This window comes from Chrysochloris asiatica, unplaced genomic scaffold, assembly GCF_000296735.1.
Source record: "Chrysochloris asiatica unplaced genomic scaffold, ChrAsi1.0 scaffold00041, whole genome shotgun sequence".
NCBI classification, from domain to species: domain Eukaryota; kingdom Metazoa; phylum Chordata; class Mammalia; order Afrosoricida; family Chrysochloridae; genus Chrysochloris; species Chrysochloris asiatica.
In genome coordinates this window covers 12814351-12830585 of record NW_006408559.1, presented here as the reverse complement: position 1 = coordinate 12830585, position 16235 = coordinate 12814351, and the positions used below count along the sequence as shown (strand labels likewise).

The 16235-nt window shown below is 46.0% G+C and overlaps 1 protein-coding gene across 1 annotated transcript in view; it reads right to left on the bottom strand.

The window, feature by feature from the left end:
* Nucleotides 1-848: 848 nt before the first annotated feature.
* Nucleotides 849-16235, bottom strand: part of UBN2 (ubinuclein 2) — an 88870-nt gene continuing 73483 nt past the window's right edge. Inside the window, exons 16-21 of the mRNA XM_006861244.1 lie at nt 15482-15487; nt 14715-14740; nt 13039-14589; nt 4351-4582; nt 3652-3741; nt 849-898 (exon numbers count right to left, since the gene is read on the bottom strand). Of these exons, the coding sequence (XP_006861306.1) occupies nt 849-898; nt 3652-3741; nt 4351-4582; nt 13039-14589; nt 14715-14740; nt 15482-15487 (1955 nt within the window). The remainder of the gene's footprint in view (nt 899-3651; nt 3742-4350; nt 4583-13038; nt 14590-14714; nt 14741-15481; nt 15488-16235) is intronic.

Here is a 16235-nt window from a genome sequence, read left to right as displayed (position 1 = left end):
GGCCGGCCTGGAGGTCGGGGCACCGAAGCAGCAGGCCGGAAACGTAAGATCCCCATTGCTCAAGAGGAAGATGTGAACGTGGTCACACATTTACATCGAGAATGGAAGCCTTCACCAGTCAATACCAGACACACAAAACCCCCTGAAGAAAAGAGGTAAGTGTCTGCCTCTCAGTGGAAGATGCGACAGAACCTTTGACCCAGAGGCTGTCAGGTGACTGTAGACACTGAGATGGCTCGGTGTCATCCATCAATGTGCTATGACTTTCTCAAGACATCTTCTACCCATTGCTCTGCTACGTCCTGGGGAAGCTTCAAGTTTGCTCAGGATTTCTGAGGATACAGTGTGTCTCAGCTACTATCTACATCGGATGGAGAGGCACCAAGTTTGGTGTTTGTGTGTGTGGCAAATTTGGTGCGTAGTCCGCTCGAACAGACATGATCATCGCTCCTGACAAATGGGCCTAGCGCCAGAGTACCGCCTTTTATTACGCAATCACGTCTGTGAGTGGCCAGATTCGACCCCTAGGATGGATGGCGCCCGCCCAAATCCTCTTCCTCCCCCGGGAAACCGCCAATTTGCACTTCTGTGGGTTTGACAACTGAGTCTCTTTCCAGTCAGTCAACATGATCACGTTGTCTTTCTTTAGGAGAGAGAGCGTTTCTTCTTCCTGCACCTGGCTTTGATCAAGTAATGTGTTTTCTTTTCCTCCTCCTCACCACAGTGCTCGGGACGGGAGAATGTAAACATCGACAGAAGCAGCAGCCCTGTGACCACGTGAAGTACTTCCCCTTTGGGCAGCGTCCACCAGCCAGTCACGTGCCTCCTGACCTCTGCTTGCTGGGACGTCACTGAGATTTCCGTGGTAGCTGAGCATCTCCTTTGCTTTGGCCTCCATCTGAGAAAGAGATGTTGGATTGGCAGGGGTTGGTACAGTACTGAAAACCAGGCCAAAAAAAACCACAACAAAGCTAAACAATGAACTTTTACATTTACAGCTGCTGTTCGGATTATGATGGGACTGGAAGATCCAGCTCCCACCTCCGAGGGACCCACCACATCTATTGATTTCTTTAGAGGACAGGGTGAACTTCCTCATCTGCAAAGTAGAGTTACAATTCTTGCCACAGTACTGGCACCTGATTGGTCATTGTTTATGTAAGTGGAAGGGGTGCAGTGGCAGCGGAGTCGTTGTAGCCAAGTCCTTGTTTGGTCTGGACCTGCTAGAACAGACAGGTCAGCTACCGGAGTGGGAATAGTGGTTACACTTTGTATGCATGGCTGCTTGGCTTGTGTGAGGAAAAGGCAGATTCCTCTGTTTACACCTTGGCTGAATGATGGAAAAAGGCATGCACATTTGGGGCCAACAGAACACAAAGTCTCTCATAGGTTCTGGGGTCCGGGGTCCCTATCTATGACCTGGAAATCTACTCAATGGCAGTTGTTCTTAAGTACCCTTGAGTTCGTTCTGACCCACAGCAACCTTGTGTAGGGTTTCCAAGGAGCAACTGGTGAGCACGAACCACCGACCTTGCTGTTCAAACCAATTATGCAATCCAGTGCATTAACCCACAGTGCCACACTGGGAGGCTTTTTAAAATTTAGAGCAATAAAAGCGAAGCCCCAGAGACAATCAGGCCTGAGAGCAAATGAAGGGGGTAGGGGCAGCAGTCTTTGCTTTGAGGTAAAGGGTATGAATGGAACAGGTGAAAAGGCACAAATTATTCAAACTGACAACAGACTCTAGAGCTGGGGGAGACCACTGAAGTCACACTGCCTGCTGAACTCCTGTCCCACAAAAGAAAAAACACCAGAACAACTGCTTCTACTGAAAAAAAAAAGATACACCTGTAAAACATGGAGGTTACTATGAAAATAACGGGTGAGAACATCTAAGAAACTGGCTTTTTCATTTATGGTGAGGGATTTGACCTGAGGTTTCATTAAATTAATCAAATTGCAGGTGTTTTTCAGTGGGGGTTTTGCTCTGAGAAACTTCAGTTAATTACAAAATAAATGATCCTTATATTAATGGGAAGGAGCTCTGGTAGCATAGTGGTTACGAATCAGGCTGCAAATCTTAAGGTCAGCAGTTTGAGACTACCAGGCTCTGCGGGAGAAAGATCAGGCATTCTGCTCCCGTAAAGATTTAAAGCCTCGGAAACCCTGTACAGGGTTGCTGTGGGTTGGAACTGACTCGGATGGCACTAACAACAACATCATATTAATGGGACTATGAGATTCTTTAGACCAGGGTTCAGCAAACTATAGCCCAAAGGCCAAATCAGGACTGCCACCTGCATTTTATAAATAAAGCTTTATTGGAACCCAGCTACACTCAATGACTGACACTGTTAAGGGCTGTTGTTGCCACAGGGAAGCCCATAACCTGTGAAGCCTAAAATAGTTATCATTCAGCCATTTATAGAAAAAAATTGCTGATACCTGCTTCAGACAACAGAGAAAAAAATTATTTTTTAACTTCTCCTAAGAAGCCTATTGGAGTCCTGGTGTGGTGATGTGGGTTAATGCGCTGGACTGCAAAGTTGGTTTGAACTGCAAAGTCAGCGGTTCAACCTCACCAGCTGCTCCTTGGAAACCCTATACAGGGTTGCTATAGGTCGGAACTGACTCGATGGCACTTAACAACAACAAAAAGAAGTCTATTATACACCCAATTTATGAGCAAGAGAAGTGACGCTCAAAGGGACAGTTCTGGAATTCAGCCCAGTCCCCATCTCCTCAAAATTGTTTCACGGCATTACATGTCCACAAGCCCACTTTCTTCCTAGTCATCCCATCTCGCTCCCGCAGTGGCACGAGCCGGATAGAAAGGGAAGGAACGTGACAGTTGGAATGCCGGCGTGACGTGCGGTCATGAAGACCCTGTGTGAGCAGGGGAGGGGAGATGCGTATGCACCAAACAACAACGTGAACTTGTTGTCTGGAGACGGCCACACACAGCTCTTATTTCTGCATTGTGGTCATCTCTGCTCAAAAGATTCTTATAACAGCCTTTAGAAAAATATTGGCAGTCAATTGCTGGTGACAGCAGAATCTGAAACCTGTTGTTCAATCAAAATGCCCCATCCCGTTCCCACTCTACCCTGCCGCTGGGGCTTCACGCACCATCTCCACTAGCCAACCTTAGGGCCAGCTGGGTTGCGTCATGGTAACCTGCTCCTATTCAGGGGCAGGAACATTTAATGGATACGAAGACAAGTCACACATTGTATCTCGAATTAAACCCTTACTACATGTTCTCTTAAGCTTTCTGATTCAGTTCTCCAATCTGTCACGTCACCGGCCGGTTGTGAAGATTACACTAATGAACACATGTGCAGCCAAGTCATCTTGCACTTAGTCAATGAGCCTTTGTAAATGTCAACTATTATAATTACTGAATGTGATTCTTACATCTTAGGAATCCTCCTCATAGTTCGAAAGGCTCTCTCTTCACATACAAGGGACAGAGACCTTCTTTACCTGTTCTCTGTCTTTTAGGAGGCGTTTGTTGCCAAGAAGGATTCGGATGAGCAGACATTTGTTTTCCCCAACCTGTGTCATCCCATCCACAGAGAAAAGCATGACCTGTGTGTGCAGGCCGCCACCAGCCATCAGGAGGACAAGAAGAAAGGGTAGGCATCTTACCGGGAAACGTCGGCTGGATGTGTGCGGGCAGCGGGGAGTGGGAGAGCGGCGCTGCATGCTGAGCTCCTGGTTGTAAACCCTTCAGTAAATCTGCAGACACAGAGACTCATCAGTGACCTTCTCCACATCACCAACAAAACGGGCATCAAATGCAAGCACAGCCTCTAATTTCAAGCAAATATAATTTTAAAGGTTCACGTATATAAATGTATAAAACAACACACTGTAAAAGAAGCCCCCATGAGGTGATTCTGACTCCTAGTGCCCCTGCAGGCGTTCACAGCTGTCCCACAGGCTCTCTGTCCTCTTTGTGGCAGCAGACCTGCTAGGTGGGAACCACTGACCTCCCAGCAGCAAGCGCTTTAACTATCATGCCCCCAGGGTCCCTTAAAGGTCTGTGTGCAACCACAGAATCCAGCACACTTGACAATTGACTTCCTCTTACTGTGAATTTCATGAAGGTAGAAATGTAGTGTAGAGATGGTCCGTTAAAAAAAAAAAAAACCACATCAAGGAAACCCCAGACACTAATAATCTGGCTCATTATACGATTGATGAAGTAAGTCTATTTCTATAAAAACGTTTTTGAACGAGCATCTTGCCCCCTCGCATGGGCTACCCTCCCTCAGGCTAAACTGGTACCCCCACACCCTTCTGTCCTGCCACTCGACTAAGTCCCATGCACGAGAGCCTACTTACTCTGAGTGAGGCTGTGGTGGAAAGCGGCTGAGGTAGATCCGGAGGTGGTTGTCGCTCCAGCTGTGTCTGTCCCAAAGCCGAGGAGCTCCAAGGGAAACTGGAAGGGCATGGTCACTGGAACAAGGCCACCCAGCATCCCAAAAGGAGTCACATTTTGATTTGTTACAGACAAAGGTGATGTCATGAGAGTCAGAGGTGAGGCATTAGCCAACAATGACGCTCCTGCTGTGGACTGCAGAAACCAGGGGTCAAAATGGGAGAGACACACAGTGCGTACCCTACACCGACGTTTTTTACCCAGAGCCCCTCAGCGACGCAAGACTGGGTCTTAGGAGTCGGGGCTTCACAAATGGAATGAAAAGATAATGGAACCTCACATATGCTCCTGCTGTGGACTCAGAAAGTCCACTGTTGTCAAATTGATGCTCACTTGTAGTAACCCCGCAGGACAGGTAGAACTATCAAAGTGATGGCCAGCTCTTTTTCCCATGGAGAGGCTGGTGGGTTTGAACTGCTGGCCTTTCAGTTAGTCAACCACTATGCCACCAGGGCTTTTAAAATTGGGCTCAAATCCATTGTCGTTAGTCAATTCTGACTCATAGTGACCCCACAGGACAGTAGAACTGCCTCATTGTTCTGCAGACTGGCACTGTGCCCCCAGAGCTCTTCGGATGCAGAAATCAAGGGTCACAAAATGAAACAAAGTATCAAACCTAAAACAAACGGTTTCCCTTACTACTCATGGGTTTTTGTAAGACTGTGTCTTATATTTGCTCTAACAGAAACTGAGGTGGACCACAGGAGGGGACTTCAAAAAGCTCACGGGAAAAATTCCATTGTCTTTCAATTCCATTTTTCCATTAACTTTTTGAAGTCCCCTTGTATTTTTAAAAGAACTACCAATTTGGTTCCGACAATCTGCAAATTCCATTTGGAAGTATTTGCCTACTCAGCTGTTTACCACCACTTTAGACTCCCCGGCGTCATTCCAACACAACAGCGCCTGGGTTAACCAGGGCCCATTTCCACTTCTCGACTTTGCTCCTGGCCTCAGACAGGAACTGCCAGTGGCTCATCCAACACCGTTTTAACATGGTCCCTGCAGACGCTCAGTACCCACTGTCCCTCCAAGTTTGGACTGTCCCGCCCTCTCAATACATGACTTTGAAGAGACAAGCCCATCAAGGATGCGCTACTGCATCATGAGCTGATGTCTCCGTGTCTGCCCTGGGCTCTGTAGAAGAGTACATCTACTCTGGGGCCATCCCTTCCATGGCTCCTGTCTCCCAGCTCTTCTCTGTTTACAATCCATGGTTCTACCCCAGACCCCTTTTATTACTGAACTTCCTGAAGGACATGCCTCCCGTTCCCTAGCCTGTCCTTAACCACTGGGAGCTGCCCATCATCTGCCTACTTTCTGGGCACGGGACTTTTTAAGGCAGGGGTGAGGAACTTTTGCGTTGTCAAAATTTATAGGATCATTTGCGGGCCACACAAAATTTTCAACGTAAAAATTAGCCTGCTAAATTTGGTCAAACATGTAATTAACTCATCCTTAATGTGATTGCTGAAACTGTGGTTGCCTTGGCAGGGCCAGACTAAATGATTTCGGCAGACCTTGTACATGGCCCCTGGACGTTCTCCACCACTGACTTAAGTGAGACATCTCCCCACCTGGGTTCCAGGGTCATGATTATGAAAACAAACAATGAAACCAGACATAGACTAACACTGATGAGCTTTCATTGAGAAGCTCTGTAAGTATATTTCATTTTGCTCATTTCAATCTTTGATCAACTTTGTGCACAAGGATCACTTTCTCTGTTTTGACTTTCTCCTTCCTTATCAAGTGTACTTATCAATAGAAAGGAGACCGATTACCTTTCTTCTTCTGTCAGACATTAACTACCAAGTCACTGACATTGTGAACTGTCTTTTGTTCTCTTATTTTATGAACTCCCAAGTTTCCTAGGTGAAAATTTCACAGTTCAAAATCTGATCAAGAAAACGGAATTTTGGTGATTTAAAGTCAGTAATCATAAACGCTAGCTACTGTCAGCTTTATTTTGTGTGTCGATTATTTCTATCCATAAATAGCATTAATAAAGGCGGATGGTTTTGTGTCTTCATGTCCCCACGCATATAACTGTATCATATCCCTTTAGAACTGGACGGTGCATGTCCCTGATGAACAGTGCACGAGGGCCATCCTAGAGAAGCCTTCTCCGTGCTCCAGTCTCCCGGACTCCGCGTCACCTCCATCATTTCTTCTTCAATTCACAGTACAGTCCTAACTTCTTGTTTCGGTTGTGATCCTGCATCTTGCAGAGTCTAATGTGTCAAGTTGGTCTGTCCCTACGAGACTCACAGTCTCCTCCAGTCAGTTCCCCATCTCACATGACCCCTGCTATCCCTGTTCATCTTGTTCCTTCCAGGCACGCAAGCTCATAGCCTAGGCTTTTAGTGGTCATAAATCAGAGGGCACGATGAACTCATACCAAATAACAGGCATCATATGGGTTTTACAAACCCTTGCGTATCTGTTAACTATGCATGTTATACATGTACACATTATTTACATAGGGTGAGTTCATGGTAGACAGCAAATTTGTTGTCTTTTCTCCCTACCACAACAACTTCCTCCATCACTTTATGCTCATGCCCGATTACTATGCCAACTATAATATACAAGACCGGCACTTAAATTAGTTAGAAATAAAATCTTGAAGCAACTTGGTTAGAAACGGCCCTGTGTCGCTTTAACAATCCAGGAGCCTCACGTCTCCTTGTAATCACACTTCCACTGTAGTCCTGGAAGGGGATCCAGAACTTCTGAGGCACGTGCCTCAAGTGCAATGCTCTGGTGAGGAACACAGAACCTAGCTCATGAAGAGAACCCTCCTCAAGCTTTTCCTGAGAGGCTACAGGAAACATTAGAATAGATGGGCAGCATCAATTAGGGCAACCTCCAGAATTATATAACCGAGTATTAGCAAAAAAACAAAAACAACAACCCCAAAAAAACACCCAAACCCCATGATCTAACACTTTATACTTTCAAATGGTGTCCTCATCCAGTTTTGTTTATAAAATGAATTGGAAATGTCATTAGGTCGCCTAAATGTTATGTTCTAGACGTAACTAAGAGGTAGTCTCCCTTTCGGAAGTGGCTACTCTAGTGATTTCCTTGAGGAGTCAGGACACCTCTAGCCCCATTCTCCACAGTGTCCCCCCCCCCCCCCAACGGCTTCCCAGAGCGCACAGCCCCAAACCGTAAGTCCTGGTCTCAGCCCACAGGGCCTGCTGCCGTGGCTCAGGACTACCTTTCATTCATCTCAACACCTACCAAGCCTCCCTGTAGCTGGCCCATCTTGGTGGCTTCCACCTGGCATGACCTGCCAGCAAGGTGTCTTCCTCCCGTTCTCACTCTATCCTCAGCTTAAATGTTACCTCCTCAACGAGGCCTGCCCTGATGCCTCTGGTAGCCGCCACGTCCAGCCATGCCCACCAGAGTCCCTTTCTCACAGCACACTTTAGCATGCTTTTCAAAGCTTAAAAAAAATTTTTTTTTCTATCTTCCTTCTGAGAATATGAAGGGGTTTCAAAAAGTCTGTGGAAAACTTCACTATCTTTTAATTCCATTTTCCATGATCTTTCTGAAGGCCCATCATATCTCATCCACAAGAGCAGGGATCCTAATATACTGTTCACCTTATAACCCCAAATCTGGAAGAGTGCTGGGCACATCTGAAACAAACACCAGTAGCCTGATGAAAGATGATGTATGTAATTACAAAGTGGCAGTCGTCCCTTTGAAGAGCAGGAAAGAATTCTGTCCAGTTGGAAGTTATGGGCTGGGCAGATGAGCGCCCTGTCAGTCAGGCAGGAAATGTGGGTCTAGCGTTGGTGTGACAAAGAAGGATATAGAGGAGCAAATGCCATGGAAACCAAAACCACTAGGGGCACACCTTATTCATGACACACTATTCTTTCTGCCAAACCGATGAGAGGAGGAACGCCGGTCAGGCATGAAGGCAGGAGAGCTGGGTCCCCGAGCAGAGTAATCACCCAGGAGCGAACGGGAACCAGTAGAGAGGGGTTACGCTCAATAAAAATACATCTTGCTGTGTAGCAAGCGTCCTTGTGGCGGAGCCAATTGTTCATTAGATGGTTTCTGGTTCTTTTGAGAAAATGGAAATAATCAAATACAGAAAGGTCTCCAGGCCAAAAATGGAACTGATAAGATTCCAGAGTCAATAAAAGATGGACAAAGACTTACCCTTACATTCAAAGAGAACAAAACAAATGGGAAAAACCAAGTAAGTTAAACCTCAGGGGCTGGGAGGTGGAGCTACACTAATTAAGTGGAACCAGAGAGCACATTATATTTGGCTCAATAGAGACAATATTTACAGAGTTACAGATTTAACCAAAAAAACAATTTTTAGGAGAATGACGTAAATACAAGAGCGTGAAAAGCCTCATTTCTCATAGTAAGAGTTCAAAAGATAACACTAAAGTAGATGAACTAAAAGTTTTCTGTTCTTCTAATCTGAAAATTCAGAGAAGAAAAGGCAAATGGTTAAAAGTGGTTGACACCAGGGAGGGTAGCATGGGCCCTTGCAGGGACTGACAATTCTTCTGGATCTTCTCACCTACTGCTTTGACCAGCATAAAGTTTCATTCCAAAAAGTCAGCATTCTACCACAGTTAGTACAAACTGGTTCGTGGACGGACTGTCTCTCAGACCTTACCTTCATTCTCAGCATATAATCTCTACTCTCAGTTTATTAGCTTTCAAGATCTTCTAATTTCTGATGAAAGTAAAACTGATTCCTGGATTTGAACTCATGCAGAACCAGTCAACAGGATTTTGTTATGCATTAGGATTTGGGGTACAGTCATTCTGAAGCCTTCACTGACAACAGGGGTTGTGGGTGTGTACTTAATACCTGTGTTGAACAGTACACACCTGATAAGCAGAAATGAGGGGCTTCTCCATGTGTTGTTCTGACACAAATTATGCAGGAGACAGTCTGTAGGGAAAGCACTTCCTAAGACAGTGGAATTAAATCACCATACTAATAAAAACGAAGGGTTCCATCCAGAACCTTCTGAGGTGAGACATTCCCACTTCAAAGGACAAGCAGACCAGCCTGGAACAGCTAAAGAAACAGAGGATATTTCTTGAAAGAAAAACTGGCAGGAAAAATCCAAAACAAAAATGGCAGTCTGACTGGCTACTCCAAGAATAAGCAAGTTGTTCACAATCAAGTCCCTTCAGGACAAACCCTCCTCCTAGACCGAAACCCAAAGGGCACACATGAGCAGGCATGTAAGACTGCTGGTGACCACGTTGGTCTACTGGTGAGTGGAAGAGGAGGAAAGGCAGTAATGAAGATAAGGGCTGAGTTTGGCCACATTCCATATAGACTCCTGTTGACCTGGAAATGAAAGAGAGAAGAGGAAAGGCTGGTTGGTCTGAAGTGTGGTGAGACCTGGGGACTCCTGAGTTCACGGACAAGGACATAGCCATGGAGGTCTAGAGCTGGGAGTGAAGCGTCCAGCTGATATGAAGTGAGGGGAGATGCACTAGAACACCCAAACTTGCAGACAGTACCCATCTGTCCTAGCCTCGATGGCTTGATGATCAGAACTCTACTAGAAGAAGATAAAAAAACAGTTTTTGATAAAGGAAACAAGTGTAAATTGCTACAATTTGATGAACTTGACCTATACTTATGGATGTAGTAGCTCAAAATACCAACTGAAGAGGGGAATCTTCACATCTCAAGTATCAATCCTATCTCCTCTGTTTACAGGATTGATAGGGACAGGCAACTTAGCAACACTGGCTACCTAAAATGGGGTGGCTATAAAGGCATGAAGTGACTGGCTTACAAGTTTTCAAGAGAGAGTTTAGTTTCAGAGGGACGGCAGAATCCCCACTGAGTAGTTTTCATCCTGTCTAGACAGGTCTGGTAAAAGAAGATGGGGATAGGATTCTCATAATTCAATAGTGAGTAACTGTTATCATGACTAATTGCAACCATCACAACTGTACAGGTAGAAATTTTGTAACAAAAAGGGGGGAGTCGTTTATCTTACAGTCCAGGAACAGAGGACCCTAGGACCATCAAGGGAGACAAGAACAAGTGGAGTGTGGGACCATATCCAGAAAAGCAGTGACACCAGAGATGAAGGCAGAGATGAGGACATGGAGAGAGGGAGCAGCTGAGGACTCTAGACTCATGGAAAGAGAAAGGCTGTGTGCTGGCAGCCAGGAGGCAGGCTTGCAGAATGTGCCCTTGGGTTGTTTAAAAGATTATATATTTTGGAGTGTTTTTGTATACATCCAAAAAAACAGAGGGATAGAAACAAATACTGTTGAATGATGATGCATGGAAGAAATTGTAATCATTGCAAAAATGATGACTATAAAACTGATGCTCCCCATTTAAACTGTCACTCAATTCACCATAAAAACATTGAAAAAGACAGACCAGGCTTGCTGGTCAGAATACTGGAGGAACCTGAGACTATGGCCCCTGATCACCTTTTCAGGTCTGGAATGGAACTCAACCTCAGGGACCAATTTTCAACCAAGTAGTAAATAGGCATACAGGAGGAGGAGGGACAGCAACATTCATAAGGTCTGCTCACCACAGAATGGTCAACCATTCCAAATCAAAAGGGCAACAATTACCTAAGGACAAAATTGAGAAGGGTTGGGAAGGTGGGTAGAATGGAAACAGGACCCTCAGGGAGGAACCTGTTGTACGGAAGGGACTGCAAGATGAAAAGTGTTGAATGTAAAATTGATGATCTTAACACCCACACTTGCAGATAATACCCACTTATCCTGGCTTCAGTGACTGGATGATCAGAGCTCAACCAGAAGTAAAAAGAAGAGGAGATTTAAAAAAAAAAAAAAGTATTCTCATACAATTTGATGAACTTGACCTACACCTATGGAAGCAGTATCTCAAAAGAGGGAACAAGTCCTTACAGCAAGAATCATTCCCACCCCCTCCACACACAGAGTAGACAGGGATGGGCAACTTGGACATTGGCTACCCAAAATGGGGGGTGGGGGGCTACAAAGGCAAGAAGTGACTGGCTTACAAGCTTTCAAGAGGGAACCTAGATCCAGAGGGCCTGGAGGAAGGTAGAATCTTCAGTGAGTAGTATTTAGTCTGAGTAGGAGGGGCTGATGCAATGAAATGCAGACAGGTCTCTTGTGATACAATAGTGAATAATTGATATCAGGACTGTTTGTGAGGGTCGGAAATGTAAAGGTAGATGTTTTATAGCAAGGAGGGGAGTGATTAACTTTTCAGTCTAGGAGCAGAGGTCCCTAGGGCCATCAAGGGAGAAGAGTAGAGAGCGGGACCCTACCCAGAGAAGCAGTGATGCCTGAAATGGAGCCAGAAATGATGACGTGGAGCGATGGAGCAGCTGGAGACTTTAGATCCAGAGAGGGAGGGTGACTGTGTGCTGAAGACCTGGGAGGTACGAGGGAAGGAATGCATGGAGGGGATTGTAACCATGGCAATGAGATGATATATGATAGAATGAATGTAAAACTAATGTTCTCCCATGTAAACTATCACATAATTCACAATAAAACATTAAAAAAACAAAACAAAAACAAAACTGATGATCTTGTTTGTGAACCTTAATCCAATTCAGAATAAAAATTTTTTTTTTTTAAAAAAAGACAAATGCTTCAGAAACAAAACTCAGACTCAGAATAGAACAGAATTTTCCTGAACTGAAAAACAGGTTTGACATTAAAAGGTGTTACCATTTTTCTGGTGCAAAATTAATGAATAGGAACCAGACAAATCCAGCCTTGGTCTGGCGAAACTCAGCTTCCAGGGAAAAGGAAATAAATCATATTGGCATATAGGTAGTGAAAACACATTTCTTCTGGGGGACAGAAAGCTCTCAAATGGGCTCAACTTCTCAAACCAGAGGATGGTGGGCAGCAGTGTGTGAGCTGGAAATCCAGCCTGCTCCCAGGGCTCAGACCAGGAAGCGTGGCTAGGGACCCAGAGCTTGGGCAGCACAGCCGTCATGCCACCCTATCCCAGGGTTCCGTGACGAAGTATTCCAGCTAGCTGCACGGGAGACGGAAAGGAAAACGCTGGACCAGGACAGAGACTCCCAGTCCACTGCTATTGAGAGGGTTCTGAATCACAGCGACCCGACAAGCACAGACTGGGACTGCCTCTTGAGTTTCCATTGCTGCATCTTTTTTACATGGAGCTGGTGGTGGGTTCAAACCTCCAACTTGTCAGTCAGCAGCCCAATGCTTAACTTAATGCACCACCAGGGCTTCTTTATAACAGGACTGCTGATACCAATTTCATATAGGAAATTATACGTAAATAACTATAATCATGAAAATACAAATCTGATTAAATAAAAATTAAAGTTGGCATTAGTCAGGGAACTGAGATGGGGACGATTAGGAACATTGCATGGCCATAAGATATAACAAGCCAGTTACACATAACAGATATAGTCTAATCTGCTTATTATCACACTAATTGTGATTAACAGGAAGATTGGCACCATCTTCACTGTACCACATGAACCTGGGTACCGTATACACCTGCACACTAACAGAAAGGTCGGCACCACCTATAGTTTTTACCACAAGGACCTGGATACTGTACATACCTGCACGCTGGCTGTTACCACTGAAGACCCTGAGGCAGAGGATGGTCTGTGTGGAGTAGACAACGATTTCGTAGCACCCTGTGTTCCACTTCCTGTTCCCCCAGACAGACTAGTCCTGTTAGCTCCACTTGAGTTAAGGTTGCCGCCTCTGTTGGCCGCTACATTCACTGCAATTCCACTCAAGCTATTCTTCCCGATGGTTCCAGTGGACACTGAGTTTGCTAGCTTTGAAGAGGCCTGGAGGTTTTTTGTAGCCGGATGGCCGGAAGTGCGGTTAGCGGGCAATAAATTCACGGTAGGAGACTGTCTGCTGACGCCCATCCCACTGGGCTGCTTGTGGACTGGGCTGCTGCTGCTGCTGGAGTGACCGCTCTGGCCTAGCAGGGCACTGGAACCGGAAGGACTTGGGGACACAGTGGGCTTGGGGGTCGGACTGGATTTGGAAATAAGTTTTGCTGACACGGAAGGCTTAGCTGACAGAGAGGGCTTGGACGAAGGTGAAGGCTTGGGCAAAGGCAGGGGTTTTGGAGATGTGGCAGGTTTTGGAGAGGCAGTCATTGAGAAGGGCGATTTGAAGCCCTGTGTGGAGATCTGCGACACCATAGCCTTAGCTAAATAGTTACTGGAGGTAGTGGTGCTGGGCATTGTCCTCGAGACCAGGGGGTGAGACCCAGGAGACCCATTTCCAGATGAGGGCGTGGACAAGGGGAGGCGGTACAGTAGAGGCTTATCTGCAGTCTTTATAAGTGGGGCTGAGCAGGAGAGATGGGGGGTACTACTTAATCGCACCACCGGGTTGGTCTGGGACTTACTGATGGTTGCCTGCAGTGGAGACACATAGTTCTGCTGGACTGCTGAATGCTGGTGCACCTTTGTGACTTGGGTTAAAGAAGACGCATCCTGGGCCTCTGATGTCCCCAGAACGTGAGAGGAGGTGGCGGCTTGGGCTTGGGGGGAGGAGGAGACATGGGACTGTGAGGAGGAGGAGGAAGAGGCGGTGGCAGCAGCAGGGATCTGACCGGACCGCTGCAGCCCTTGCTGAAGGAGCCTGGCTGGCAAAGGTTCCAGGGAGACTTTAGGGTTCTGAATGGAAGACCCAGCAATAAGGCCTGAAGCGATGGCGGTGTGAGCTAAGTCCTGGGGTTTCTTTGGTCCCGGCCCACTGTGGCCAGCAATGAGACTGGACGAATGCGCAGTCGGAGCAGAATCAAGCTTTTTGGGAGTGGCCAGCGGAAGCTTACTCATGATGCTGGCTAGCTTTTCTTCTCTCAGTCCTGGACGAGGCTTTGTAGCCGGCATGCTCATCCTCGAGCCAACTGCAGGGCCCTTGTTGCCATTGTTGATGACCGCCAGTGCCTCAGAAACCAGCTCCAGGGAGGGGGTGTGGAAGGCAAAGTCTTCATCCAGGGAGTCATCCAGGCAGATGGTCTCCTGGGCTGGGGCTGAGCCCGAGCTGGTGGAGGCCACGGCTGAGGAGCTGGAGCTTGCAGAAGGGCCAGCAGGAGCTGCTCCGGGGCCAGGAGTCTTCTGGTCCTTTTTAGGACTGCATTCCTAACAGAGACAGCATCGGATTGGGAAAAAGAAAAATCATTAGTAAAAAGTGTCAGTTTTTAAAGGACTAGGATATGTTCCTGATGAACAAAACTGATTTTCATAGGGAAATCTTCTATAGAGACTGCCAAAAGATTGGGAGGAGAGTGAACTCCTGGCTGTCCACAGGAGTTAGCATCCAGCCAAGAGGGCAGGAAACCAAGTTTGCCAAGAGTTGCATTTGCCTCAGGCACTACTCTTACATAGCTGTCTGATCAGACTCTCTTCTCTTTATTCTCCTTGACCCTACACATGAACTTATAATGAGATTCCACCCCACTGCCTAGTTGGATCTGCTAAGATGTGGGCCGTGCATGACTCGCCTCCTTCTTTCTGCCATACTGCATGCTCTGGCCTGCAGCTGCCCCCAGCCCAGGACAGAAGAAGCCCAAACACTGTAGCATGGAACTCGCAGATGATTCAATCCTTCTATCCCTAAGTCTTCTAGTTATTACAGGGGAGTCACGTGGATCTTAGTCATCAGGTATTCATTCATTACATGTCCCTTATAAGCAAGACACAAAAGGGTACAGAGACATGCACATTCAAAACCTAAACACTTGAGAGAACTGCCTGTTTTCACAGTAAATAAACAACTTTCTTAAAATTCAAACAAAAGATAGAATTAAGGCAACTGATACATTTGTAGAAAACAGAAGGTGGTTGATTCGTTTCTTTCTGAGATTAAGAAGAAACATAACCATTATCTAAAAATTATTTGTATCTTCATTTCTTTAAAACAAGCAAGCAAACGAAACCCCAAAATAAGCCTACACCAGGGAGTCTTCTAGTCTGCATGGAGTCACACAAACCTGGGACATACGTGAGCACTGGGGGAGAGGGTGGAAGGGACGAGGACCTGCCCTGCAGCATCTACGTTTCTGTAGGCAGTCAGCTGTTAGGGGCTACTACGTTCTAACAAGCTTGCAGCTTTTCCAAGGGCCTCTCCTAAAGCTTTGGAGGGAAGGCTGCATTGCCTATCAGAAGTACCTGGCCTAGGTACTGAGATGACAGGGATGCAGCCAAGACAGGTTCCTAGGACACACTCTCCTAGGACATGACCAGCGACGATTACATCCTTCAAAGAGTGTGCCAAGTGGAACTGGCAGGGCAAGGTGGCCACTATCAAACTAGTATTTTGTGCCAATTTTAATGAATCACTTTTTTCTTTAGAAAAATTACATCAGAGTCACTCAGTGGAAATGGAATACTGTGCAGTCACTAACGACAGAGAAAACTGTTGAGGACAGAGAACTGCGTCAAAAAAGCAGTTAACTCGATCTGGGCGAGTGTGTTCCAGAAAAGCTCAGAGCTTTTGTTCTGTGAGAAATTTCTAGGTGTTTGCACTTTTCTCTTTTTTACTCATTTATATTGTTTACATTTTTCTACTGCAAGCATTTCCTTCCCTTTATAACTAGAACAAGTATACAGGGGAGAGGGAAGGAGAAGAGGGAAAAAGGAGCCAGCACTACAGCTTTTCCATTGTGTGAAAAGACCATCTCATTTAGAAAAACAAAAACTTTCCCATATCATCTTAACACATTCGTTATTCGAACTTTAATAAGCTTCCTACCCAATTATTTAATTAATTGCCTACTTGAGTAGAT